This window comes from Electrophorus electricus, chromosome 16 (genome assembly GCF_041902795.1).
Source record: "Electrophorus electricus isolate QZ-2024a chromosome 16, ASM4190279v1, whole genome shotgun sequence".
Classification (NCBI taxonomy): Eukaryota; Metazoa; Chordata; class Actinopteri; order Gymnotiformes; family Gymnotidae; genus Electrophorus; species Electrophorus electricus.
In genome coordinates this window covers 14352663-14378389 of record NC_137512.1, presented here as the reverse complement: position 1 = coordinate 14378389, position 25727 = coordinate 14352663, and the positions used below count along the sequence as shown (strand labels likewise).

The 25727-nt window shown below is 35.9% G+C and overlaps 3 protein-coding genes across 15 annotated transcripts; all 3 read left to right on the top strand.

Annotated features, from left to right (window-relative positions):
- The first annotated feature begins 339 nt into the window (after window positions 1-339).
- Window positions 340-4174, top strand: commd5 (COMM domain containing 5). 3 transcript variants are annotated; one of them, XM_027030486.3, is made up of 7 exons: window positions 340-707; window positions 908-1068; window positions 1559-1587; window positions 1892-1942; window positions 2158-2250; window positions 2592-2667; window positions 3950-4174. In XM_027030486.3, the coding sequence occupies exons 1-7, from the start codon at window positions 599-601 to the stop codon at window positions 4049-4051; spliced, it is 621 nt and encodes a 206-aa protein (XP_026886287.2). In that variant the 5' UTR covers window positions 340-598; the 3' UTR covers window positions 4052-4174. The 3 variants fall into 3 exon arrangements, with proteins under 3 accessions (XP_026886287.2, XP_026886286.2, XP_081555245.1); XM_027030485.3 differs by having other exon boundaries at window positions 2155-2250; XM_081699119.1 differs by lacking the exon at window positions 1892-1942 and having other exon boundaries at window positions 2155-2250.
- A 640-nt stretch (window positions 4175-4814) lies between these two features.
- Window positions 4815-12422, top strand: LOC113590376 (LON peptidase N-terminal domain and RING finger protein 3-like). Of its 8 annotated transcripts, none has more exons than XM_081699116.1 (13): window positions 4819-5621; window positions 6309-6427; window positions 7306-7428; window positions 7585-7728; window positions 7955-8132; window positions 8715-8805; window positions 8927-9041; window positions 9223-9344; window positions 9428-9454; window positions 9696-9854; window positions 9984-10146; window positions 10326-10475; window positions 10862-12422. In XM_081699116.1, exons 1-13 carry the CDS (start codon window positions 4907-4909, stop codon window positions 11018-11020), a joined length of 2265 nt encoding a protein of 754 aa, XP_081555242.1. In that variant the 5' UTR covers window positions 4819-4906; the 3' UTR covers window positions 11021-12422. The 8 variants fall into 8 exon arrangements, 6 of the variants coding, with proteins under 6 accessions (XP_081555242.1, XP_081555243.1, XP_081555241.1 ...); XM_081699117.1 differs by having other exon boundaries at window positions 7955-8162; window positions 9696-9797; XM_081699115.1 differs by having other exon boundaries at window positions 4820-5621; window positions 7955-8162.
- Window positions 12423-17302: 4880 nt separating this feature from the next.
- LOC113590371 (uncharacterized) lies at window positions 17303-24864 on the top strand. Of its 4 annotated transcripts, XM_081699475.1 has the most exons (10): window positions 17303-17357; window positions 17556-17695; window positions 17804-18084; window positions 18445-18583; window positions 18894-19211; window positions 19438-19743; window positions 19972-20156; window positions 20289-20375; window positions 22474-22593; window positions 22713-24864. In XM_081699475.1, the coding sequence occupies exons 3-10, from the start codon at window positions 17935-17937 to the stop codon at window positions 22932-22934; spliced, it is 1527 nt and encodes a 508-aa protein (XP_081555601.1). In that variant the 5' UTR covers window positions 17303-17357; window positions 17556-17695; window positions 17804-17934; the 3' UTR covers window positions 22935-24864. The 4 variants fall into 4 exon arrangements, 3 of the variants coding, with proteins under 3 accessions (XP_081555601.1, XP_081555600.1, XP_081555602.1); XR_014117719.1 differs by having other exon boundaries at window positions 17311-17695; window positions 22502-22593; window positions 22713-22852; XM_081699474.1 differs by having other exon boundaries at window positions 17311-17695.
- The last annotated feature ends 863 nt before the right edge of the window (window positions 24865-25727 follow it).

The window sequence follows — 25727 nt, the reverse complement described above, 5'->3', positions numbered from 1 at the left end:
ATTACTATGCCAAGATATTGTATGAATGTGTATCATAAGATTAATCCACTTTTATCCTTACTAAATGATAAAGCATATGCACAATCGTTTAGAGTTAATAAGTTCCTTCAAAATAAAGGTCTCGCAATTATGCCAGTGCACTGGGCGAGTGTAAGAGCAGTTTACGAACATAGCTCCAGTGGGCGTTCGAATAATGAAGCAGTTGCATAGATGCGCTGTAAATCCTATAAATATGTGAGAGCCTCCAAACCAAGTAATTTTAGAGATTCGCGAATCTGCGATACTCGAAATGAATTTGTGATTGTTTGCTGTTTCCCATCATCCCCAGTTTACGAATCACATGACTCTAGGCGGAAATATCATACCGATCACATAATTACAAAACACTTCTTCCTTAAAGTCAGTTTCTGGTTTTCTAAATAGTTAACTATTAAAACCGACACAGAAGCATGATTTTAGATGGTTCACTGATCTGTGGATTTATTTTAAGCTTCCAAACGCAAATGTTTCGCGTTAGTATGTTATCCAGCATTTGTTTTTCTCTGTGATCAGTTGCACCTTGTAAAGTCTAATTCTGGTCATATTAACAAGTAGCACGATGGCCGATAGTGTTGGGTTTTTGGGCGGAAGAATTCCCACAGAAGTCGAAATTATGTCCAAGCACTTGAAGGATTTGGACAAAGAGTTATTTAGAAAAATCCTTAAAGGTAAGTTAGCTAGCTAGCTGGCTGTTAGCTAACTAACAATAAAATCCACAACAAACCCACGTTCGATGTGCACGTTCAATACCATATTTACATGTACTATTTTGTTGTTTTATATGGTAGTATTATTATTGATAATATTAGCAATCATTTTAGGTTTTTCAAGAAAAGTACTTGTTTGATATTTCAATTTCAATTTACAGTTGTAGTGAACGCAATTGAGGGAAAGGACTGCGGTGGGGCCATGGCAGACATCGCACAGAACAGTCCTCTTTCAGAAGAAATGTTAAGCCACATTGTTTCAGGCATGTATGAACTTCTTAAAGAAGCTTTGCGGCTCCCGACATCTTCATTAAAACAAGAGGTACGTTTAGTTATAGAAGCCAGATTAAATATATGTCTTCTACTGTATATCTGTTTCCACAGTTTAAGATTTTTAATAGATTTTTAATAGGTAAGCATAAGGAAGATGTCTCTCTTATACTCCATTTAAATTAACCTTAGCCTAACAAATTTTAAATAGCGCCATGCCTAAAAATCCCCAACTCAATGGTTAATACACTGCTTAAGAAATGTAAAACTCAAAAAAGCTGTAAATGGGATTTTCTTAGAGCTGTAATATCACAATCTATTTTTCTGTTTTGTTGACTATACATTTAATAAAGTTATTTTTACAGTATTTTTAGTAAATATTTATTGGTAATACAATGATAGAAAAACAATGCCAAAGATGTGTCAGATGAATTCTGTAGTAAAAGTTCATCATTGCAGAGCGCAGTTATGTTTCAGCATAACAGCATGTCTCAGTGCCAAGGAAACACCTTGAATTAAATGTCACCATTTAAATTCTTCAGGTTTTCAAAGAGGATCTCCGTGGGCTCAGGTAAAATGGTCTAGGATTATTCAGATTAATTTGAACAAAATTTAACCAAATGTCTGTTGAAGTAAATTTGAATTTGTGTGATCTCTCTCTCTCTCTCTCTCTCTCTCTCTCTCTCTCTCTCTCTCTCTCTCTCTCTCTCTCTCTATATATATATATATATATATATATATATATATATATATATATATATATATATATATATATATATATATATAAAAAACCACATACATACACATGTATATGTGTGTGTATTTGTGTATAATCTATGATGACCTATTGATTTATTACTTTTTGTCATGTTCAGAATTTCTGAGGAGTTCATTGCAGACTTTGCCAGTGTAGTCTTTGGAAATAGGTATGTATAAAAGTAGTAGGGTGGCCAGTAATTGCTATATTTTCAGGCTATACAAATTGTAATATTTGTTAAGCAGTTAAGATATATTTTAGGAGCTACACAGGGATCAGTTCCTCATTTTTCTTACTTGCTGGCCTCTGTATTTAAACTGCACATATTATAAAGTATCCAAGTTTGTGCATCTTAAGTCCATATTCTGTTTCCTTTCCTAGAAGATCAACACTAGATAATGTTGTCAAACAGCAGGGCCCAAGAATACCCAGTTTAGAGGAATTCAGATGGAGGGTGGATGTTGCCATTTCAACAAGGTACAATACTCATGTGCTTAAACAATTCTCTAGTCATATACTGAGAAGGCTATCTCATTTTCATAACAAGTGTAAGTTTTTGTGAGGTGTTAAGAAATATGCTTAGTTTTTTATCTACAAGGAATTAATCACCTCAAAACTTAATTTGAGGAAATAAATTCTCTTTTATTGTGGACTTGACTTGCGTAAAAATACACCACCAATTAATGGCATATTTCAGTCAGAAAAGGTTCACACCATGGCAGCTTTCACTGTACAGTATAGGTATTGTTAAGCCTACTTATTGATTTCAGTGTAGTGAGTAAAGTATTGATCATTTACAAATAATTTTTGTGTCTCAGCTCTTTAGCCCGAGCTTTGCAGCCCTCCATTCTTATGCAGTTGAAACTTTCTGATGGGAATGTACATCGCTTTGAGGTAAATTAAGATGATATAACTTATTGGTATTAAAATTCCTCCATGGTCATCTACAAACACATCTTTGGAAGAAACCTTTTGCTGTCACATAAGATTTTTTTCCTCCATGCCATCCCAGCTCCAGGCCTTTTTTTGTTGAATTATTTCAAATGGACATTTATATGCTTTTTATTTATGTAGCTAGCCAAATATGTGAAGGGTGATGTTCAATCGAAGGTGCCATTTTGGGCACAACATCAAAATCTAGTACTAATATGGTATCTTAAAGACCCTAAATGGAACAATACATAGACCTTTGTGTGTACAAGGTGTTAAGGTTTTACAGAATTTAACAAAATGCTTATTATTTAGTGTGTTTTAGATTGGTTCAATAAAATCAGTTTATTAATCTTTTTTGTTATTAATTTTAATCTTACTCTTATTGTACTCACATATAATTTTAACACCACAAACTCATTGGTTGAGTAAATAAAATTAACATATGTAAAGTATGAGTAAGAGAACTAAATGTCACTCCGTTAAAAGTCCTGCATCTAGAATGTGCAACACAGTATTAATACAATTAATGTTTATTTATTATTTAATATAGTGTTAAGTGCAAGTTAGATTTGATAGTGATTCATGATGTTCTTACATAGTGTGTACTGACGCTTATGTCTTAAGATCTTCTAGGATGTTTTCTTCCCTGTATCTAAGATACCTGCTGTTAAAGTTATTATTAAATAATAAAAGCAACTTTTAAAATATTATTAATATTATTAAAAGTAACTACTAACTGTTGTCTCTCAGTACGTCTCTTGATCAGTGTGCTCTTGTCATAACATGAGAGATGGAAGCAAGTTAAGCCATTACAGATATCTTCAATGAGAAACAGTTGTAGCATGCATTTTGAGGTCTGTGGTAAAGATAAATTTTGAAAACAGTTCAGTTGAACCGCATAGATTAAGGGAAAACCTCTGACATTAGACAACAAAGCAATAAAAGGTCTGATAGCTTCAGAGTTACTGATACCATAAGGCAATGGAGCCCAACTGCCTCTGGTACAGAAAGATTTGCCTCATAGGCCCATCTCTCTTTTACAAATGTAACTCTAATATTCAGATGAACAGGTATTTTACATGAAACTAAATTATTCAGGGCTAAAGATTTCCATTTAAAGGCTTAGGAACCCCTAATTCACACTTAGGAACCCCTTGATTCACAAGCTGCAATTGTTGATCTGATTGTATCAAGTCAAAAATATCTAACATCCATTAATAAGTATTTATTTTCCTATTTACAGGTTCCTGTGTCCAAATTTCAGGAGATACGATACAATGTTGCACTTATTCTAAAAGAGATGAATGACTTGGAGAAGCGAAGCATTCTGAAGATCCAAGACTGAGAAATTGGCCTACTTAAGTTGCTAACCTATCATGCTGAGAATATTTTTTATGTTTAGTAAGAAATGTGTAGTTGGAGACACAGCAGTTTATGTAATTAAACCATTGTCACTAATGGAATTATACCTGGCCTAAATGTCTGGTTTTTATGGAAAGGCTTTAGACCAAGTACATACACCGTATAAAGTATTACCTTGGCCCTGATACTGTGGTTGTTGAAGCACGTTATATTTCTTATAGTGGTTAATTAAATTCATGCTTACTAAGGGAAATAAGCTAAATGTAATTAAGAACATTGCCTGTTCTTTAGTAAGTTCACCTGGCTGCATTGCAGACATGGCCTGATTTCACACTTACAAAAGCTATGAGGAAGGTTGTTAGTCTCATTACAAAACACTGCAAACTAGGATTGAGCTCATATGCTTGGCGACCTATATATCGACTAGTCCTTCAAAGTCTTTAACTGTAGGATGCAGAATAAGGAGCAAAGGGACAAAAAATAACCATAATTTGTGAATAGTATTTAGGGATGGAAATGGTTTTGTGAAAGACTTATATATATATATATACACAAAATTAGTTTGTATCAGATCGTTAATATTTGTGCTTTGCCTACATAATTCCTTGAGCATCATGTGAGGTGACCGAAATAATACCTAGACCAGACACTGTTACAACTGAATTGTTTTGTAACAGTTTAAGTAACCCATCCAATAGGAGTGGCTGGCTTTGGTCACATGATGACTTTTATGTAACACTTTTTTTCTACTCGTATCAGTATTGCTGAGCTATATAGTTATTTGGAAGTCTTGAGTTGAGGGGAAAAAAGGAAGGGAGAGAGAAGATGAAGTGTTTTGATGGCCGCCTTATCACTTACAAAAATGGAAAAATATTTTAGTTCTCTAAATACACGTGCCGTCATCATGGGAACTGAAAATATGGATAGCATGTTGGAGATCTCAGCAGAGGCTATCCAGTCTAAAAACTTTGAGCTTTCTAAGGGCATATATGAATACCAGATATTACGCTTCAGTGACCCGGTTATTCAGCAAGAGTTACTGGTCAAACGAGCTGATGCACTGGCTTTTGATGGTAAGTTGAGTGAAGCATTTGAAACATACCAGAAAGCCTCGGAATTCTACCGTCTTCGACCTGTCCAACTGGAGAATCTTATTCAGTGTCTCTCCGGACGTTTACGGAGGATAGAGCGGCTTGACAGCCAAAACAACCATTATGTGGTGGCTGTAACTGAACGGAGCGGATATGATACGTTTGCTTGTGGGATATGTTTTGGATTCCTCTATGAACCTGTTACATTGCTTTGTGGACATTGTTTTTGTAAAAAGTGCCTGGAGAGCGAGAGAAAGACTGTTTGCTGTAAAGGCTGCAAAGACCATTCAAAAGTCACAGAACCGCACAATTACAGAGTTAATGTCGTTCTTAGCAACCTGTTAGCAAAGTGGTTTCCATCTCAACTGAACGCAGTCAAGCTGAGACGAGAAGGGAATGGACTATATGCAGAGAAGAGACTGGAAGATGCCTTAGGAAAATATAATGAAGCAATACATATAGGTATGTTGGGATTTCACATGATAGAAATAATTGGATAAGAAACAGGATTATGTAAATGTGTTATTGTAAATACATCCAAATTTTACATAACTTTCCGTTCTGTAAAGAACGGATATCACGCAATAGCTTATCAATAACACGCTGAACAGTCGTGGTTGAGCGTCATCGTGATTTCAGCTTTCAAAATAAATGATGACGACTGCTCTCAATTACGTAGCCTATTTCGGCTAGTCTTGTCGCAGATAGGGAAACGGGGCGTGGAAGTTGAATAGATGTAATCTAGGCTACGAGACCGACCATTGCATAAGCGTACACCGCTCAGTTGTATAACAACAAGGGGGGGGGGGGGGTGATGTAGGTCAAGGGTTAGAATATATAAAATAAGGTCACTAACATAATCACTGCCATGTATATATTTAAATGTTATGACTACACTAGCACCCCCCTGGTGTAGGCTTATCATACCCACAGAATGGTTGTTTTTTTTTCAAAGTGAAATGTACTGTAGAAATGTGGTGCATTAGATGACACCGTTTTTGTCAGCTGCTGTATAAATTCGGAGTTCTGTGGAGGAGAAAGCATATAGCCTATTAGAAAGGAAAAGGGGAAATTTCTTTCAGTGTTCATACACCTAGTGTCAATCAATTATTTTCAATTATTCAATTTTTTTTCTCACTCTCCCCATAGCTCCGAAGGACCATGTGCTGTACGCCAACCGTTCTCAGATCAATTCCAGTCTGAAGAAATTTGAGGATGCACTCAGCGATGCTGATATGGCTTGCAAATTGAAACCACTTTGGGCAAAGGTCAGACAATAACCTTTTTTTTGAAGGTTGTGTGTAATGTACACTAAGTGGCTCTGCTGTGATGATTCAGATTGTCCAAGTGATACCATAATTTGGAACAAAAGTAGCTCCATAAAAATAGCTGACCAAAGGCTAAATGCCATAATATCTTATAAGATGCTTGTTGAGTTCAGGCTTCTCTCTAGCATGATATCTCAACATTTTCACAATGAATCATCTTTCGTACTTAAGATAAATGTATACTTTATTTATAATTTCAGTGTAATTTTTGGTTAGATTTGATTTGAAAGTGGGTTACAGCACTATTTGATCTAACTTACATATGATTTAAAATAGGTTATAGCTATTTTAGAAGTATGTTTGCTGTTACTGTTTTAGTGTTATGTATATTTTTTTCATCCATTAATTAAATCCATTAATGTGAAACTATTTTTTTATTTTGAACTAAGATACCAAAAACCGATAAAATGATAGATGTAACAAAACTGTTATATAATTATATATATATATATATATATATATATATATATATATATGTGCCCAGGCTACTAGTTCTGAATAAGATATAAGAGGTTATAGCTATCAAATCTACTTGTGTGCACTAATAATTTTCTGGGTTTTTTTTCTGAGTTTTTTTCGTATTATTATTATTTCATTAATAATTTTCTGCATACCACACTGGTTTTTATTTTTGTTGTTGATTATCCCCTAAATTGAATGCCACAAAGATAGTTTATTAAGGATGTATCATTGCTTTGTTTTTTGTTTGTTTGGAACATTTATCTTGTGTATTAATTGGGCTGTTTTGCATGTGAATTAGATTAGAGTTTGTTGTGCAAAAGCTACATTGCTAAAGTTATTGTTAACATGTCATATAGGGACATATAAGGAAAGCGCAGGTCCTCACTGCAATGGGGAAACGAAAGGAGGCTTTAACAGAGTACCTGCTGTCCATCACTTTGGATCATGAAAGTGAACTAGCCAAAACCGAGGCTCAAAAGGTGAGCACAAATGTTTTGTTGTATTATGGTAATTTAGTTATGATCAAAATGATTCAACTCTTATCTGTAGAGTGAGCAGAGTTTTGGCTTGAATGTCAAGGATGCACAAAGACAAGGGCCTGTTTCCTTGTTTTAACTATGCACTCTTCTTTGTAGCTGCTAAGCGATCTCCTTATCCCAGTCAGGAATTGTTTGCGAAAGAAAATCCTTGACTGTACAACCTTGCAGTCTTCAAGGACAAGGCTGCTCTCTTCCAGCCTAATCCCTCATGGTCCCATAATGTTACAAAGATCATACAAGGTGGGGAGAAGCTGTAGACAAGCCTAACTATAAGTTAAAAATTGTGTGTATGTAATTGAACACAAAATAGCATAGAAATAAACACTGGTTTGCTGAAATCTAAAAGTAGGACCTAGTAAAAAAAGATTATAACCTTAAAAAATTGTGATCTCTAAGTTTTGGGTGAAAGTAAATATAATCCTGTAATAAATATTTTGTGTTTGTTTGTTTGTTTGTTTTCCCCCAGGACTATAAAATCTACATCAACAACATTGTGGCTCAGAGTGGCAGTTCAAGGGCCTTTTCAAGTACTGAGGATTGTAGCAAGTACAGATTTGATACAGAAGAACCTGCCAGTGTCACTGGGCAAGGCCTCTTATGCAAGCGCAAACTCAGTGCCGAGGACGATGGCAAAACAACTACAGGTGATGGTGCATACAAGCGCTATAAACTAGGTGAGAAATGCTCAAAACAGATTTTATGAAAATCTCTTACATGAGAAGAGCTTGCACTTGTCACATAAGATTACCTTCAAAGAAAATTCTAATTTTAGATAGATAACTTCAGCAAGATTGTGCACCATTATGAGTAGAACCATCTAAAACTAAAATATGTTTAGCTTTCATCAGAAAGCCTACGGAAAATGGCTTGTTTTCTGAGGTGCTGGTCTTCTCATTGAGTAATCCAGATCTGACATGGCTGATTATTATCAAATTAAATCTAATCAAATTTATTTATATAGCACTTTTTACAACAGATGTTGTCACAAAGCAGCAGAGAAGTAGTTGGTTGGGGTAGAGCTGTGGTGGGCTACAGTAGGGGACATCAGGGGTTGGTGGGAGTAGCCATGGCAGCTGAGATGTGTTGAAGCTCAGTACATCATGACATCAGTTGTAAGGTGTACATGGGCAGAAAGAGAGAAAAGATTAATAAGCATGTCCAGGTATGAGGGTATGTAAATTAGGGAATTCTAATGTGCAAAGTATTATTACATATTGTTTTGTCAGGAGATGAGCAGAAAAAAGTGGACACAGGACGATGCCGCATGATCACTGACCTGATTGACCCAGGTGATCTGGAGTGTTCACTTTGCATAAGGTATATGCAAATATTCACTTTGCAAATATCTATATATAAGCTGGAAGTTATTTAAAATATGTGTTTGAGTATGTATTGAAAGTATAATTTAGGATGATATCATGTTCCTTTCTTTATGTAGACTCTTCTATGAGCCAGTGACCACTCCGTGTGGGCATACATTCTGTCTGAAGTGTCTAGAGCGATGTCTGGACCACAATCCTTCATGCCCTCTTTGTAAGGAAGACCTTTCAGAAGTAGGTAGCAAGTTTTATTACAGAATATGATTGAATGTGAATGATAATAAAATAAAATAAGAAAGTGGTCTTAAATTATGTCGGTCTTACATTATATAAAAAAGGTTTTGTTGTAGATTTTGTAAATTCACAGAGAGGCCATCTATTACTATATTTAACCAATGTACCTTTTCTTCTACAGTACTTGGCACAAAGGCAATACTGTAAGACTATACTGATGGAGGACATCATAAGCAAGTACTTGCCAGCAGAGCTTACAGACAGACAGAAGGTTTACGAAGAGGAAATTGCAGAACTATCCAAGTAAGGATCCAAATTACTGCTAGGTGATTTGATGCTGTACTTCTGCTGCACTAGTGTATGCTTGATTTTCTTTTAATTGACAGCAAAAAAGCAGGATCAACAAACATATGGTTAGTGTCAGCCCTTCAAAATTACATTAAAGATATATACACAGATATATAATAATATATTTATTGGTATTCAGAAATAAAACCTATAATTTACATATGGACAAGACATAGTCTAGACTTTTAATCAATAAACATGAAATGTACTTTTTGAAAATAATAGCAGCAGAGCAATTGCTTTGAAAAAATAATTGAATTGTTTTTTACATCAAACACAGTCTGTCCGTCTCTCTCTCTTTTACAGCTTAAACAAGAACGTGCCTATATTTGTTTGCACCATGGCCTTCCCCACCGTCCCTTGCCCCCTACACATCTTCGAACCATGCTATCGGCTCATGATCCGCAGGTGCATGGAAACGGGTACAAAACAGTTTGGAATGTGCCTCAGCGACCCTGCTAAAGGGTAAACAAGGGGGGGCCAATAAGAAGCCAAAAAGATTAGACTAGTTTACATCAGACATTTGAATATGAAGTATTCATTCTGAAATATGATGGCCCTTGGCAACTGCAGAATGGTAACTGTGTCTTTTAGGTTTGCTGATTATGGCTGCATGCTCGAGATTCGAAACGTGGAGCTCTTCGCTGATGGCTGCTCTGTTGTGGACACCATTGGGAGAAGGAGATTCAGAGTAATCCAGCATAGCCAGAGAGATGGCTATAACACTGCAGACATTGAGTACTTGGAGGATATTAAGGTAAGGATTTTCACTCACTTTGTATATTTATTGTTTCTGTAATATTTGGCTTTTGACTAAAATGTTTTGATTTGATTTGTTGTCGTTTGGATTGGATTAATGGATTAATCGGTAACAGTAAAAAATTATGGTTTTGTTTCTGTCTTGTATTAAATGTTGTTTCTTTCTTTGCATTACAGGTAGCAGGGGATGCTGAAACAGAGCTGCGGATGCTCCATGATGTGGTGTATGACCAGGCACTAGACTGGGTCAACTCCCTCCAGGCCGAGCAGAAGCAGCGGATAGAATCCCACTTTGGTCCCATGCCAGAGAAGGACTTGGAGCCCCAGGTATCACCTTATACTTACTTACACTTATGGAGATTTAAAGCCTGTTAGTATCTTAATAAAACATATTTATGATTTCATAATTTCCATACATAATAGTATTTACTTTTCAGATTTATGCCATTATTGTGATACTTTCCTTAATTGTTCCGCAAATAATCTGATCTTTATATAAGAAGGTACATTTAGTACATTGGTGACCAACATTGAAAAACCCCTGGGAAGGATTTTAATCAAACTTAGCTGTTTGTTGCATGCTAATGATTCAGTAATATCTGATTTACATCAGGAAAAATGTGTACCATATAGTGACAGAACATTGCCATGTTCATGTTATAGGAGGATAGTATGGTTTGGTGTTCACAGCTGGACTGTTGTGTCTTGGACAGGGATCTCCCAATGGGCCATCATGGTGCTGGTGGCTGCTGGCAGTGCTTCCACTTGAAGGCCGAGCTCAGCTATCCTTTTTGGCACTCACATCTCTCAAAGACAGGCTGACTGGCATACGCCGAGTGCTTGTCCTAATGTCACGCAGTCATTCTACGTAATTTCCCCCTGCTTACCAATATGGCCTTTCACCCCTTTACTGCTCCCTCTTTACCATATTATATTAACCCTTCTCTATAGATACAAAGAGCTTCTTGACAAAATTGGGTTTAGTTAAATGGGAATAACAGCTGAAGACTTTGCCTGGCTTCCGCAACTTGCTGATCCTATGCATAGGAATGACGGGTGCATTACTGGACACATGCATTTCTTTCATTCATTTTCATTATTATTTTGTATTTTATTATTACTTTTATTTATAAATGTGTGTGAATTTGGTGCACAGTTTACAATAAGGGAAAGGGTATGTTGTGGACCCTTATACTAATATTTACAAATGTACACATTCAATTAATTATTTATTATATTGTTGATACAAATGCTCATTTTGACAAGAGATGAGAAGATCTGCAAATTAGCTTATCTCACAGTAAAGGAATAATTGATTTTATGCATAACCAAATGACTTGTGAATTTTATGAAGAACCACCCAGAAATAAACAGCCAAACAACATTTTGGCTATTGAGATGTACTTGATAGCATTCATAATAAGGCTTTGCAGATGTTAATTCAATATTAAAGATTATAAAGATTTACTATATCTACTTGTAGGCAATTCATTTCAGAATGCTGCAATAGTCATGGTTCTATAGCAATAACATAATACCCTAGCAAAATGGCAATGATGTGTGCAGATGTAAAGCTCTCATTTGAGTGAACCATAAAGTTTCTATTGCTTTCTAGAATTCAGAATTTGTTTGCTGGGGTTAAGCAATTTAAACTTTTAAAACTTCAAATCATTATTTTGTTATTTGTCAAAACAAATGAACTGTTTTCTCTTTTTAAAAAAGCATACAAGAAGTATTGGGCACTACAAGTACTATAAGTATTGACATCTTACATTTAAAGGAAACTGTAAGCTAAATTCTCTTAAAAACTGAGCTTTGTTGTTGTTGTTTTATATGAATCTGCACTTAATTTATTTCTCTTTCCCTTGGGTCCCTATTCCTGAATGCTAACATGAGAAATGAATATATAGTGCCTTAACACAGATTTCTTCCATGATGCCAATGAAGTAGAAAACAGAGGGAAAAGAATATCCAAAGCATATTGTAGTTAAATGTAGCTTATTCTTTGTTTGATTGTATGCAGATTGCATGGCCAACTTCAAAGTTTACTTTCAAAATTTGTAGACATAACATTGGTTTTGTGGGTAGAAATGATTAATAATTGTAGGCTAAGCCGCAAGTGTATTTTATTGCAGGACTAGGATCAATCCATGCAACACATGTGATGTAATGTTTTAAATTTCCCTTCCATCATTATATATATGTGTGTGTGTGTGTGTGTGTGTGTGTGTGTGTGTGTGTGTGTGTGTGTGTGTGTGTGTGTGTGTGTGTGTGTGTGTATTGGGAACATTGTAAAGGGATTGGGAATTATTGTAAAGATGAGGTTTTTTTTTTTTAACACTAAATTAGCTACTGGTTGTTATTTCTCAAGGTCCATAAGTTCTGTTGTGATCCTTGCACTAATACTTGGAGTTGACCTACCTCTGATAAGGACTAGTACTTCTTTTGCTAAGGCATTTGGCTATACATTGTTAAGTTACTATGGAGTCTTATTTCAGTTGCTGTATGACACTATTTGCCTCTAAATGTATATCTTTGTTTACAAAACTGAATGTGTTACAGGCTTCATGTGTACTGTGTTTTGACATACTTTTCCGTCAATGCATAATTACATTAAATAAATGGAATCAGAAAAAAAATAATATAAGGACAATCTTTGAATTTTAAGCGATTCTTCTCTTCCAAGTGGGTGGCCAAAAAACTGACAGAGGACAAACACATGACAAGAGGAACAAGCAAAGCTTATGCAAACCTCTAGAAAATAGGTCACTGACCTACATATTGTGACTTTTTTAGAGGTTTATGGAGATAAAATTGCACCACAGCAACACCTCCAACAGATTAGATCCAAAGAGACTAGATGGGTCTAATTCGCTTGATCTGTGTCAAGGGGGAGGGGTCAGTGGGATATGTTTAATAAGGCTTATATAATGGGGCCACTTTCATTCAGGGGTTGTTTTAAATCTCTGAAATGGATTTAAGCATTTTGCTGGCTACATTTAATCCATAGTGCAATTGATCAGGTAAACAAATGTTATGACACAGCAAAATTGTATCCCTTTGGCAAATTTGTCTTGCAAAAGAAAAGAGAGAAGTTTTATTCATGTTTTTTTGTCATAACTCAGGTGTGTTATATGTATGTACTTGGACCTCATTCTAAAATAGCCTTGCTGCTGCAGAGGGAAAAGGTAACGGTATGATCCGAAATTGATATCAGGAGCCTTGGTGGAATTTCAGTTTCTTCCTTTAATTGGATCATTCATCAAAGCTTTGGGGCCAAAGCTTCACTTGTTCAGAAGCCCATGTTTTTTACTTCTTGCCAAGTTGGGTTTGCAACTGAAAGAATGTCACTTGGAGGACGAGTGCTGTGGGAACCAGGAGTTTGCTCGTAACCCTCACAGCCCTCCATTTCAAAAATCATGTTACGTGGACAAAAGTAGGTCAGAGTGATGCATTGTGGGAGGTCTTACATAACTCACCTAGAAAGGAGGCATCTGGAATGTTAAGTGTCTAGCAAGTTTATTGTTAAGAATTGATGGTGTGTACTAGCAATCCAAGGTAATGAGCCCATGCATATTACGTGTTAAGAAATATCACCATAAAATCAATGTGCAAGTAAATGTCTCTTAGTCTGCAAAGCAGTACTTGAGAATATATGTAATTTGTATACACAATTTAATTGTGAACAAGATATGATATTTAACAAAATTAGGATGACTTAAGAAGCAAATGAATACAGACTGATTATGAATCAGAGATCATATAAGGCTGTGCCTCATGAGTCCCGTGTAACTTTCTACTGTGACATCATGCTGTTCATGGCCCACTGCTGTGCTTGTATATACTACCAGTCTGTCAGTGCATCTGTACCCTCACCAGCCTGCAAAAACACAGCCACACTTTTTAATTTGAATCCTAAATACCAAAGGCAAATCAGAGGTGTGTTCAGGCCATCACAAAAATATCGATGCTCCTTCCCCAGCCGGTATCTCACACTCTGAAAGGAACGTCCAGAGCAGAGGCTCTATTGGCTTATTGGGTTAAAGGCATGTATGCATTATGGATGCATGTTGATGTATTTCAGTAAAACATGACTAAGGAATAAGCTTTCAGCATCATCTTATTACAAACCGTATGGCAATATGCTAAGTGGGATACCGAATTAATTAAAAAAAACCTTTAGCAAATTTTTAAGTGATACATGGTTTGTTTGTTTTATTTATTTATTTTTTTTCATATTTCAGAATTCAAAATATGGATGTCAGCAGCTCATGTTTAAAATTTAAATATTATTCTTTATGGCCTTTAACACTGGTTCTCACATTCACATGTGCCATACATAGTGTTTTAGAGCATTCTCGACTATATCTTTGGCATATATTGAAAAATAAGAAATTAACCTGTACTTTACACACTTTATGGAAATCACAGCATGCTTCATCTTAATGTTGAAAACAGCCATCACACTGATAGTATAGAAATAAAGACTAGACCAAAGCTAGTTCTCATTTATAGATTCCACAGTAACAGCAAACTACAAGATGGTATAACTGCAAGAGCACATAAAGAAAGTTAAATCCAGTACTGCGAGGACATAATTCATGAAAAAAGTGTACGGGCTAACCATTCTTAATCAACAAGGATCTTTGACAGAATAGATTTACAGTAATGATGTAACAAAGTGTAAAGTCCAGAGCTGAACTCATCTCTGCCATAATGTACCAATATACGTTTCAAATATAAAAGTCATTTCACCAGTTAGGTTCACTCAGATATAAGTAAGGTAAGCACCTTTGAAGCTGCAATAATGGGTATACCCTACTCCCTTCCCTTATTTTAAATAGCAACAGGTGTTAAGAAAATGTAACCTACATTAATAATTTAGATTCAATGTATTTATTCATTTGAATCTGTTTCAGCTCAAGACAAATTATTGTTATAGAGCACACAAAAATGAAAGTGTACTGTTACAAGAAATTGCTGTAAGAATAATAAAAATAGTCAAAAACACATTAGTTTACAGCATTAAGTGAAAGTAATATTCCTTTTTACTTTTATACTCAAATACTTTTATAGTGAATAGCATACCATTATAAGCTTGAAAATCTCTGCAATGAAGTCATAAAATAAAGTATGGCCTGTAATGGCACAGTAAGACTGTAACAGTATTACACTGTCTTACAATCAAAAAAATTATCCTACAAATAAAATGTGACTCTTAGATCCAAAACTAATTGCAATGACTTCATATGATAAGAAGCAGTACTTATGTTATCAAGTGCAACAATTTTACAGTAATATTGTAGTGACTGACTTGATTATTTACTTCTTTGGGGTCTTTCAGAGCATTTAGGTTTACAGAGTGAGAAAATCTTTTGGAGTCAGCTGATTTGTGAGTGTAAATCTCAGTTGAGTGTAAAAATCAGCAATACTATTAAGACATCTGAGAGAAGCATATTACCCATGGTCATAAAATTCTATAGTAACTGTACAGCACCACCTGATGGACTGATAGACAAATTACTATCTAATGTAGTTTACATGTAGGTTCACAGAATCTTTGTAGTATTGGGAGGAAGCGTGTTTTGCAAAAAATGCATATAGTTGTGCATTAATTAATTTAGGCAGAAATGAATATTACAGTATCTTTAATTCTGGAAACATGAAGGACGATTATTATAAATAACATGTTTTATTATCTTATTATAGTTTATGTATGAGGAATTCAAAAATGTCTCTCACTCTCTGTCATAGCCATAACAATTCCCCCAACCCATTCCTATCAATTTTACTTTATTTCTTTATTTTTTAAAGCAAAACAATGGACTTAGGGGAACAGACTAATTATCCTGTTGAATTCTAAGACCCTGACGTGGGCCTATAACCCGCAACCTTATTTTTTACTACAAAAAGAAGGTAGCAGAGATTAACTATAACGATGATTTGCCCAACAGAAGTGGGCAAAAAGAGAGCCTGAGGCAAGTTGCTCATTGAGTTCCTTCTGGGCATGATGCCAACTGCCAGCTTTTAAAAAAATGCCTGGAATCATAACAATTGATGGGTTTGTGAATGCAGACCACACCTTCATTTGAAGGTTGTGGCGTGAGGGGAAACTGTAGAACTGTGGGAGGGGAAAGAACTCTGAGAACTTGGGCTGTAGTTTGGGGGCAGTGTCTGTCGTTAAGCAGCCTGCAGTATTTCTTCTGTATTTCTCTTTATATGATCCCATGAAATTAATATACTTGCAGCACTGACTTTTTATGGATGTGTGGCTGGTGAGGAAAAAAAAATGAGACGACATGAATACATTAATTACTCCATGTATTGTTCTCTGACTATAGGGTTTTCAATTGCTCTCCACTCTCATTAGTAGTCGTTCAGACCCCATTTTCTACCCCGCTGGACCCCACTGTTCCAGCATACTTAATTCAGCTGAATGGATCGTTCTAAAACTATTCATGAGCTGAGCCAAGCTGAGCTGGAACTACACATAACAGTGCACAAGGTATGGGGTCCATAGCATCAGGACTGAGGGCCACTGATCTAAGTGCCCCCTCATTATGTAGCTGCATTTCTGAGTGTCTTTTTCCTCAATAGAGCATATTCTCTCTCTCTCTCTCTCTCTCTCTCTCTCTCTCTCTCTCTCTCTATATATATATATATATATATATATATATATATATATATATATATATATATATACATTTGTAATAAGCTGCGTTTCTTAACCACCTTTTAACTTAAGCGAAATATACCAGGGTAATCTTTATGTTAACATTTAGTTGTGTGTGTGTGTGTGTGTGAGAGAGAGAGAGACTTTGATTTGTTAAAACAACAACAACAACAACAACAAAAAAAACCCCAGGAGACTGAAATCCGTTTTACGTCCTACTCTGACATCCTTGACAGACTGATCCACTGAATTAGATTACGTCAGTTAAATCAAAAGGACCGCCCAATTTTACAAAGAAAGTTTGCTGCGAAGTAATATTATTTAAAAAAGACCTAAACTCAATATCGCAACGTAAGACAGCATTTTAAAGCGGTTACTAGGCTACATAAACTAAAGACTACTCATTTCGTTATTTGTAAAGGAATATAAAAACACCGTTACTGACGTAGAACGCAAATAGTGTATTTTACAATGACGCAGACCCACGCCCCCTTCCATCTGTATCTAACGTGTACAGTGTTGGCGATATAATACAGGTCTGTTTTTGTTAGATACAAACGACTTACGTCAAGTTTAATAGTGCAATAGAGTAATTGTTTATTCTTTTAGCTTGCTGTAACGACAATATTATGTAAAAGAGTTGAATGTTTTGTCTTTGTCGATTGTAATCAGGATATAGCCCTACATTCAGTAGCCTACCACAGTAAACAAGAGGTAATCCTATTTTTATTCAGATGATCGAAACATTAGTTTGGTACAGTGAAATCCTATTGAAAAAATATTCAAATGGAAAAAGTTAGTTCTGCATCACATGTGATCTTCCAATGGATGTTCCTGTACCTTTTACTCCTGTTGAACTCTCCTGTATGTCTGAGTAAGTGTAAAGACCTCATTGAATTCTGTGACTATTCACTGACGTGAATTATAATCAAATTCTAGTCAAATGTTCTTCATAAGGTGTCTTTCTGTGTTTAAATTCCAGGTTATTATTCTGGTAAGTTCACATGCATAGTAGGCAAATAAAAACAACAACAACAACAAAAAACAACAACCCAAGCCCAAAATATAGGGAAGTATATATTATTTATCAGCTCTACTGTCTTGATTATCATTATGGACACTTCCTTATTCCCAGGAAATAGATATCAGTTTGCTTGTGTGGGCCAGGATGTTCAAATTGCAGTTGATTCAAGATCAAGGCTTGTAACTTTTCACAGCACGGCGTGGCAGCGTCCAAGGAAAGTGGTGCTTGAAAACACCAGCGTGAGTTTACATAATTCCCTGTGCAATGGGGCAATGAAATTGTCTTTTGTTTACATAGATAGATAGAGATTTACATAAATCTATATATAAGGTAACAATAAAGAATGTCACTTTTTATTATTTTCCTATTTCTTAATAATAGCATTTTTATTGGTGAATACTCCCATTTTATGTCAGCTCAAGTAAACTGGATTACTAGGATAGATGCAATAAATTAAAGTAGTAGAGAAGTTAGCATTTTACTCTGTTACTATTACAAGGCTCTGTATGTATTTTCCCAAATACTTGTAAGAATACAGAACATGTTTGTACTATGTTCCCCATGTTTTAAGTATATGGTTCTGTATGGCTGTTGTGCAGGTTAAAGACCCACGGTATGAGTGGATGAGGAATATGACCTTGATCATCAGAAATGTGACTTCTGAGGATCAGGGGCTGTATTCCATAAAATCCCCCATCACTGGTTTCAGTTTTGAGACTGTCCACCTCACTGTCTCAGGTACCTATGCAAAATGCAAGTCAAAAAAGAGAAACTTTGTGGATGTATTTTACATTCTTGCTGGTATCCTGCAATTATTATTGGATGGACAAATGTATTCATTGGTATAGTTGGTATAGTTAGGCTGATGCATGAATGGCATAATCAATGCCACAATGCTTGTATACTTGTTCCTCTTAAGTTCACTACCATGTTAGCCTTGGCAATGCAAAGAATGCCTTAATATACTTACCATTAGGAGTTCCACACACTGAGTTCTTTTTCTGTTCCTCTGTTGGTCTTTTTGTCTGTCTACCTTTCTGTGTCCCAGACTGCCTGAAGAGGTTCAGCCGCAATTACGGGGAAACGTTCAAACTGGAGATCCCACAATATGGAGACATGTTGGAGTTTCTGAGCTCCTCTCATTCACTTGTTCCTAAGCACTCTTCCTCTCCTCCTACTGTTCGCTCACCGGCAGAACCGGTCGTTGTGTGGACCACGGCCAAGTTCAAGGTTGGTGGGAAGAGCCATGGACATGTGAGGAATCGGTATTGGGTGATAGATAGTGTGGCTCCCAGTGACCAAGGCACCTACACTGTTAAAGACAGCAATGGCACAGTGGTGTCCAGAATCAGCCTTACTGTGAGAGGTAAGTAGAATGCAGTGAAAGGAAGCTTGAATAACAAAGGAAACCCCAGAAGGACATGAAGATCAAAAGCACTCATCCGCTGTGACCTGATCTTTCTCTCTCGCTTGCACTTTCACGCTCATCCTTCCATGGCACCTCCTTCCTCTCCTCCACCCAATCGCTTCACCCTAATGTCCAAGTTTCCTTCCTTTCCTCTCGTCTTCTCTGCCTCATTTTCATTCTCCAGCCCATATGTTTAATCTCACTCTCTCCAGTAAGGAGTCCCTGTTTGTCCAGCTGTGGGGGCTGGTGCCTGGGGCACGGCTATTCTTTAGTCCGACCCTGCGTGCCATCCCAACCACGCCCTCCGTGGTGTTCCGAGACGGGGGCATCGTGGACAGTGAGAGCCACTACCGAGGCCGACTCTCACTATTGCGTAATGACACAGGCGTATATGTGGTGATCAGTGCACTCAGTGGAAAGGACGATGGAATATATGAGTTGTGGGATGCAAAAGGCAATTTGGTGTCTAGGACTGTGATTACAGTCAAAGGTAAGAGTTACAGCAAATCCTTACATTTAATAATATAGGGTCAGTGGGTGAATATGAAAAAAATATCCATCAATCCTAATTTTTTAAATTACTCGCACAGACATGAGAATTTAAGATCCATTCTAGAAGAACAACTAAAAACTATACCATTTATCTTTTATATGCAGTCATTTTTCAGAATTTGCTTTATACATGATTTTCTCTCTTTCTGTTTTATTGTTTATTTAGAAAGGAATACTAAATGGAGAGGGGTAATAAAGTCCATCAGTGTGCCATCAGGGATGTTTGCAACTTTGGCAGGTTTCATACTCTTCATGAAGAGGTATCCCAGGTGCAGTGTCACAAACATACTGAGTGGCCTCAGAGACCGTCACTGTTCAACCCGCGCAAACTCTGGCACACTGCAGAGCCAGGTGCAGCTATATCAATTTTGTAATCCCATTATCTTCACTCTATGTTTCGATTGGTTTACATGTATCATCACATTATGTTTTGAAGTTGTTTAAAGAGCTTAAAAAAGTAATTCATGCTCGTGTTGTCCACAGGACTACAGACATGATACAGCCTATTTTTCAGACTCTTCTTATGGCAGTAGAGCTTCAGTTAAGAGGAATTCAAGCCCATCTTATTCTGTGAGTCATTTATTTTGTTGCTATAGTTAGTATGCTTTAGTTTTAAACTTGTAATTTCCATCTCAACGAGTAGGTGGGTATTTTTAGACACAAGAATTTCTTCAGAAATATCTCTGGAGTTTTAGATGACTGAGAAAAAAAAGTGTTTTGTGCCTTTCCTGACAAGTTTTTTTTTTTTTAACTGAAAACAAAAGGTGTGTACTTGTGCTCAAGTTCAAGAAAACAAACAGAAAGCCATTTGCTGTAGGTGTGTGAAGAATATCCACAAAAATGAAAAATGTAGCCCGCACACTTCCAAAAAGATCAAGAAATTCTAGCAGAAGTTTTGATGAATTTTATTATTTTAGTATGATCTGAATTCAACCAGTGAAGAAAGGGCAAACTTACATGCTATCGTCAATGCTCATGAAAAACCCTTTCACCCTGCTCACCATTTATAGGCTAAAACATTTAATTATTATTATTATTTTTTTAAATTTTGTGTAGGGTAAAACAAGTTTCTTTTATATTTACGTGTCTCTCAAGTATTTCTTAGAAATCTTTCTGTTTGAGAAAAGAGGATTTTCTGAAAAGGTGTGGATAAAAAAACACATCTAAGAACCACTCATATGAGCAAATTCATTCTTAAATGAGAGTTTTAAGAAAATTTAAGATTTAAATGGACTTGATACATTCACCAATTTTGTTGTATTTGGAATAGACCTGAACAAAATTTACCAGTAGTCCAGTCATTTACATCTGCTCCCCAAAGAAAAAAAAACAAAACACTAGCTACTAATCTGTAATCTATAACTATATTAGCTATCTACTTAATTATCTTAAAAAAGCTGCATTCAAACATAAAAATTATACTTGAATAATCATATTGCAATTATCCCATTTGACTCTAGTGTTCCCTTCACTCTCCTATTCTTCAATTGTAATCTAAATCATGACAATAGCCATACATCTGAACTGCTAAAACCTGACACGCTGTGATGTTGCATATAGCCCCACTGCTGATTGGTTTTACAGTCATAAAGACTGTAAATTTCATTTATGTCATTTAACACTTTGTGATGTTGATACTGGCATTTGCTGTCCATCTTCCATTGCAATACCTGACAATGCACCCTCATCTCTCATGACATTTAAAAGTTTTTGCAAAAATTTTAAAAGCTATTTGTGGCACAACCCTAACACTGGTCATTTCTTAACAAACACCATCCCACCCCAATGAAGGCTGGCAGTGGCAACATCCTGTTGTGTGTGTTTTTTTTCCTCAGTGGGGACTGGGCATCTGGTTTAAAATGAAGGACAGACAGGTGGTTGCTTCTCTTTGCTGCCAAATACCATTGTTTTGTCCATACGTACCTGAAGGAAACTATGCATCATTATGCCTCAATGTGTCAAATGCACCATAATCTTCAGATGAGAGAGTCATGTATATTTGTGTATCATTTGCATAACTGTAATCAAAAGGCTTATCTTTGGCCTAATGAGAGTATATACAGATTAAATAAGAGTGGATCAAGATGTGTATGATCAAGATGATTGGCATGTTATGGCCATCTTTTCAGATTCATTACAGCAGATCCTGAAAAAATAGCTTTGGCCTTCTAATTATGACCTGACCCATTTTAGGACAATTTTTGCTATTCTTACCCAATCTGTCTAGAATTATACTATAATTTACATTCAGCACTACGATCTGATAATAACAGGCAGAGTACTTGGTAGGGCACTGCTACAGCATCAGGCACAGCAGAGTAGCCGGAGTTCTTACCCATGTCACTGCTGGACCTAGACTGGTCTGCTTCCCAAACATATTCAGGCAATAATCATGTTGTCAGAAACTGACCTCCAATACATCACCAATGTAACAACCCTGACATTCCTGCACTCTAACTGCATGCACAGGTTGTTGATCAAACCAGTGCTGATCATTAACATCCCTGCATCTCAACTTTTGCAAGCTTCCCATTTAGTTGTGTGTCTACGTGTATGCCTGTGTGTGTGTGTGTGTGTGTGTGTGTGTGTGTGTGTGTGTGTGTGTGTGTGTGTGTGTGTGTGTGTGTGTGTGTGTGTGTGTGTGTGTGTGTGTGTGTGTGTGTTTCAGGGTTACCTTTCTATTATTGATAATACAGAAAATAAATCACCTTCCCCTTTGAGAATGGGATACATAGATGAAGAAGCCAGAACTGACTCAGCTGGAAATCATGAAGAGGAGATGATCAAAGTATGTGTCCTACACACATCTAAAGAATTTATTACTCCAAGTATATATACATTTCCACAAATACACTAATTCTTAATGAATATCCACACAAATTATTGCTCTTTCCCTCTCTTTCTAAGGAGCATGATCTTGAGAAAAAGATATCAGTTTCAGTTCCTGGAGACTCCAATTGGCTCAAGCCATCAGATGTTTGCATTCAGTTTGATATTGGGAGGAAGGAGGGAAGGGGAGTCGAAAAGAATGAGGAAGAACACCAAGATTATTTCTCTATACTACCTCTAAACACTGACACTTCTCACCTCTGTAGTGTTTACACCTCTGAAAAACTCAGCTTCCATTAAGGGACCAGAGCATTTACTGATAGACTCTAGATGAGAAAGCATAGGAATTAAAAGGAAAGTCAAGCAGTAGAGGAAAAATAAAAAGACTTACTAACAAAAATATGCTGTGAAACAGGTGAATAAAAGAAATAAAATGTGTCATTATAAGACAAATGAAATGTGATTATTAAAGTGCAATGCCTTTTCTGTCTTGCAATAATAATGTAGTACCCCCTTGCCCTTAAAAATTCTTAAAGGAACGTTTTAAGAAATCATGTCCTAATAACACATGCCACATTGTTTTGTTGAATTTAGTCTGACTTCTGACATATTTGGTTATGTTTTGGCAAACTGAGATGCCACTTCACACTACTCCTACATTTGCTATGTCTGAAAGCCTTATTAAAATGCAGATCAGAGTAAGCCCAGGCAGGGAAATTTGAATGACCACATTCTCTTTTAAGTCAAATTACCTATTACAAATCTGAATTATGTTGTACACCATTGTGAATTAATTCCACATCAAAGTATGATATCCTGTTTTGATTACTACTTTGAGTTGTTATAGTAAATAATAAGACAATGATAAAATATTACAATGTTTTGCATACAATTCACCCACTTGAATGGAGGATTCTTGTTATTATGTAGGATGGGGTGAATGACTAAGCAGTTTGAGTGTCTTATACACGGCAAACAGTATTCAGCTGCCTGTTGGTTATGATAGATTATTTTCAAGCGTTCAAGAGTGCAAAAAATGAGGGTTCTCTGTGCTTTTCTGGGTCTTATGCCCCTTAGAACTCAGGGAAATTTAAATACCTCACAGCCACAATATTAAAAATATTCCAAATTTTTTGTCTGTTAGCATCTCTGCAAATAGCTACAAATCACCCCCAGTTGCTTGGATTCAGTAAAGGCACTGATGACAAAGACTCTCAGACCCAAATAACTGCAGTCCAGAGATATTATGGGATGATATCCTGTAACTGTCGATAAATTGAAGTATGTACACTATACTTTTATCTCTTCTGGGTTGTTTTGAACAGCAAAATTACATTTCATAAGAATGTTTTTAATCAATGAAACCAGTCTGAACAAACTAGCTATGCTGGTAGCTAGCTAGCGCACTCTGTTGACCTGCTTCAGTACAATGTCATTGCACATAAAAAGTATTTTGCAGATTTTTTCACTTAATGGCTAGTCATTAATGCACTGTAATATGCTTGTCAAATGACCAGAATAAGGCTGGGACTAATGTTTGGCAAAAGGGTGCACAAGGTCTGCCATGCCATGCAAATGATTGTCAGATTATCATGTCAAGCAACACTATGGCTCAGTATTTGACTATAAAAGTCCTAGATGACTTTTATAAAAGTGATGACTTCTTCAGCTCAGAAATCTTACTTTATGAACTGTCCTATATATATAGGATTATTCTAGGTAGACAGTTCATAAAGTAAGATTTAGTTAATCTGTTTTTAACCTTTGATGCAACCCTTAAATTGTTATATACATAAATGTGTGTGTTCCCTGAGTATACTGTATTAGTGCTCTATTTACCAATGTCTGATAACTGGCAGAAGTCATGGGGAAAAGATTGGTTTAAATCAGTTTATTTCATTACATTTTTTCATACTACATATTAGCAAACATAATTCATTAAGAATCATTTTTGAGCTATGATTAGTTTTGAATTGTGTACTTTTGATACAAATAACTTCCTCAAAACAGACAAGCAAAGTAATTTGTTCCAGTAGTAGTTTTAATTGCAATTTTATTTGTGACCATGCCTTTCTCTAATAAAGCAACTCCTCTGCAGAGATTAATAGCCTATTCCATTTGTAATAATGTATATTTGTATTATATACTATATTATCCTTGAAATATTATATAATATACAATAGATATTGCTATAAATGAAAGCATCAAGAATAAAAGATTACAGTCTATACTTAAATCTCTTCATTGTTTCATTTCATGTCATAAAAATGCAAGTTTGTCAGTGCAGTACCAGATAATTGGCATTGAGTGCACTCAGACTTTTTCCATTGAATATAACTACTGTATTGCAACAAACTGTCAACTGCACCACATACAGAAAGTTCATTAAATGCTATTTTTGCTCAAATTGTACCTAAATTCAAATGAAGAAGAAATTATGAAAATGTTCAAATCAGGAATCTACAGAGTACTTTGTAAGCACATTTGACAACTGAAACCTTAAACACATGCAGTGTGCAGTGTTCTTCTCAATGTTAGGTATTATATGCTAGCATTTTAAGTAAACTATTTTCCAGATATAAGTTACCAAAACAGGCTTCCCAAGACATGTAAAAGCTGGGATTTATAGTCTTTTGATATGTAACGTAAACGTGTACTCCAAAGTTAATTGACTGTGTCAATTATAATGAGTCAAATATGTAGAGATTGATTTTAACACGTTCTGTCTTAGTTTGTGAATTATGTTTAAATGTGCCAGTAAGTAGAAACTTTTTTTTAGAACTTGAAATCGCACCCTGAAGCTGCCTGCAGGTTTTTGTCCTTGATACAGAACAAAAATGTTATTATTTGTAAAGCTACATGCCATTAGATAAGACTAAACCAGTTAGGTCCAGTCTTTTTCTATATCTTGTAAGGCACACCTAACTCACATCAGGCAGAGGGCACTCTCATCACTTTCCTGATGCTTTGACCTTTTCTGCTATGCTTTCACCTCTTCTTTTCTGCCAAGTAAGTCTTCTTTGAACATGTAAGGATGACTCCGACTCTTTATTAGCGATTACTATGACACTAATGAGGGGAGGAAATATTAAT

Excerpts from the sequence above, each read along its gene's own strand:
- LOC113590371 (XM_081699475.1), top strand. The coding sequence starts at position 17,935 with ATGGACACTTCCTTATTCCCAGGAAATAGATATCAGTTTGCTTGTGTG. Across the intron at positions 18,085-18,444 it reads TGGTGCTTGAAAACACCAGC|GTTAAAGACCCACGGTATGA; the intron begins GTGAGTTTACAT and ends GCTGTTGTGCAG. Across the intron at positions 18,584-18,893 it reads TGTCCACCTCACTGTCTCAG|ACTGCCTGAAGAGGTTCAGC; the intron begins GTACCTATGCAA and ends TCTGTGTCCCAG.
- commd5 (XM_027030485.3), top strand. The coding sequence starts at position 599 with ATGGCCGATAGTGTTGGGTTTTTGGGCGGAAGAATTCCCACAGAAGTC. Across the intron at positions 1,069-1,558 it reads CATCTTCATTAAAACAAGAG|GTTTTCAAAGAGGATCTCCG; the intron begins GTACGTTTAGTT and ends TAAATTCTTCAG. Across the intron at positions 2,668-3,949 it reads GGAATGTACATCGCTTTGAG|GTTCCTGTGTCCAAATTTCA; the intron begins GTAAATTAAGAT and ends TCCTATTTACAG.
- LOC113590376 (XM_081699115.1), top strand. The coding sequence starts at position 4,907 with ATGGCCGCCTTATCACTTACAAAAATGGAAAAATATTTTAGTTCTCTA. Across the intron at positions 7,729-7,954 it reads TGTTACAAAGATCATACAAG|GACTATAAAATCTACATCAA; the intron begins GTGGGGAGAAGC and ends GTTTTCCCCCAG. Across the intron at positions 9,455-9,695 it reads GCAGGATCAACAAACATATG|CTTAAACAAGAACGTGCCTA; the intron begins GTTAGTGTCAGC and ends TCTCTTTTACAG.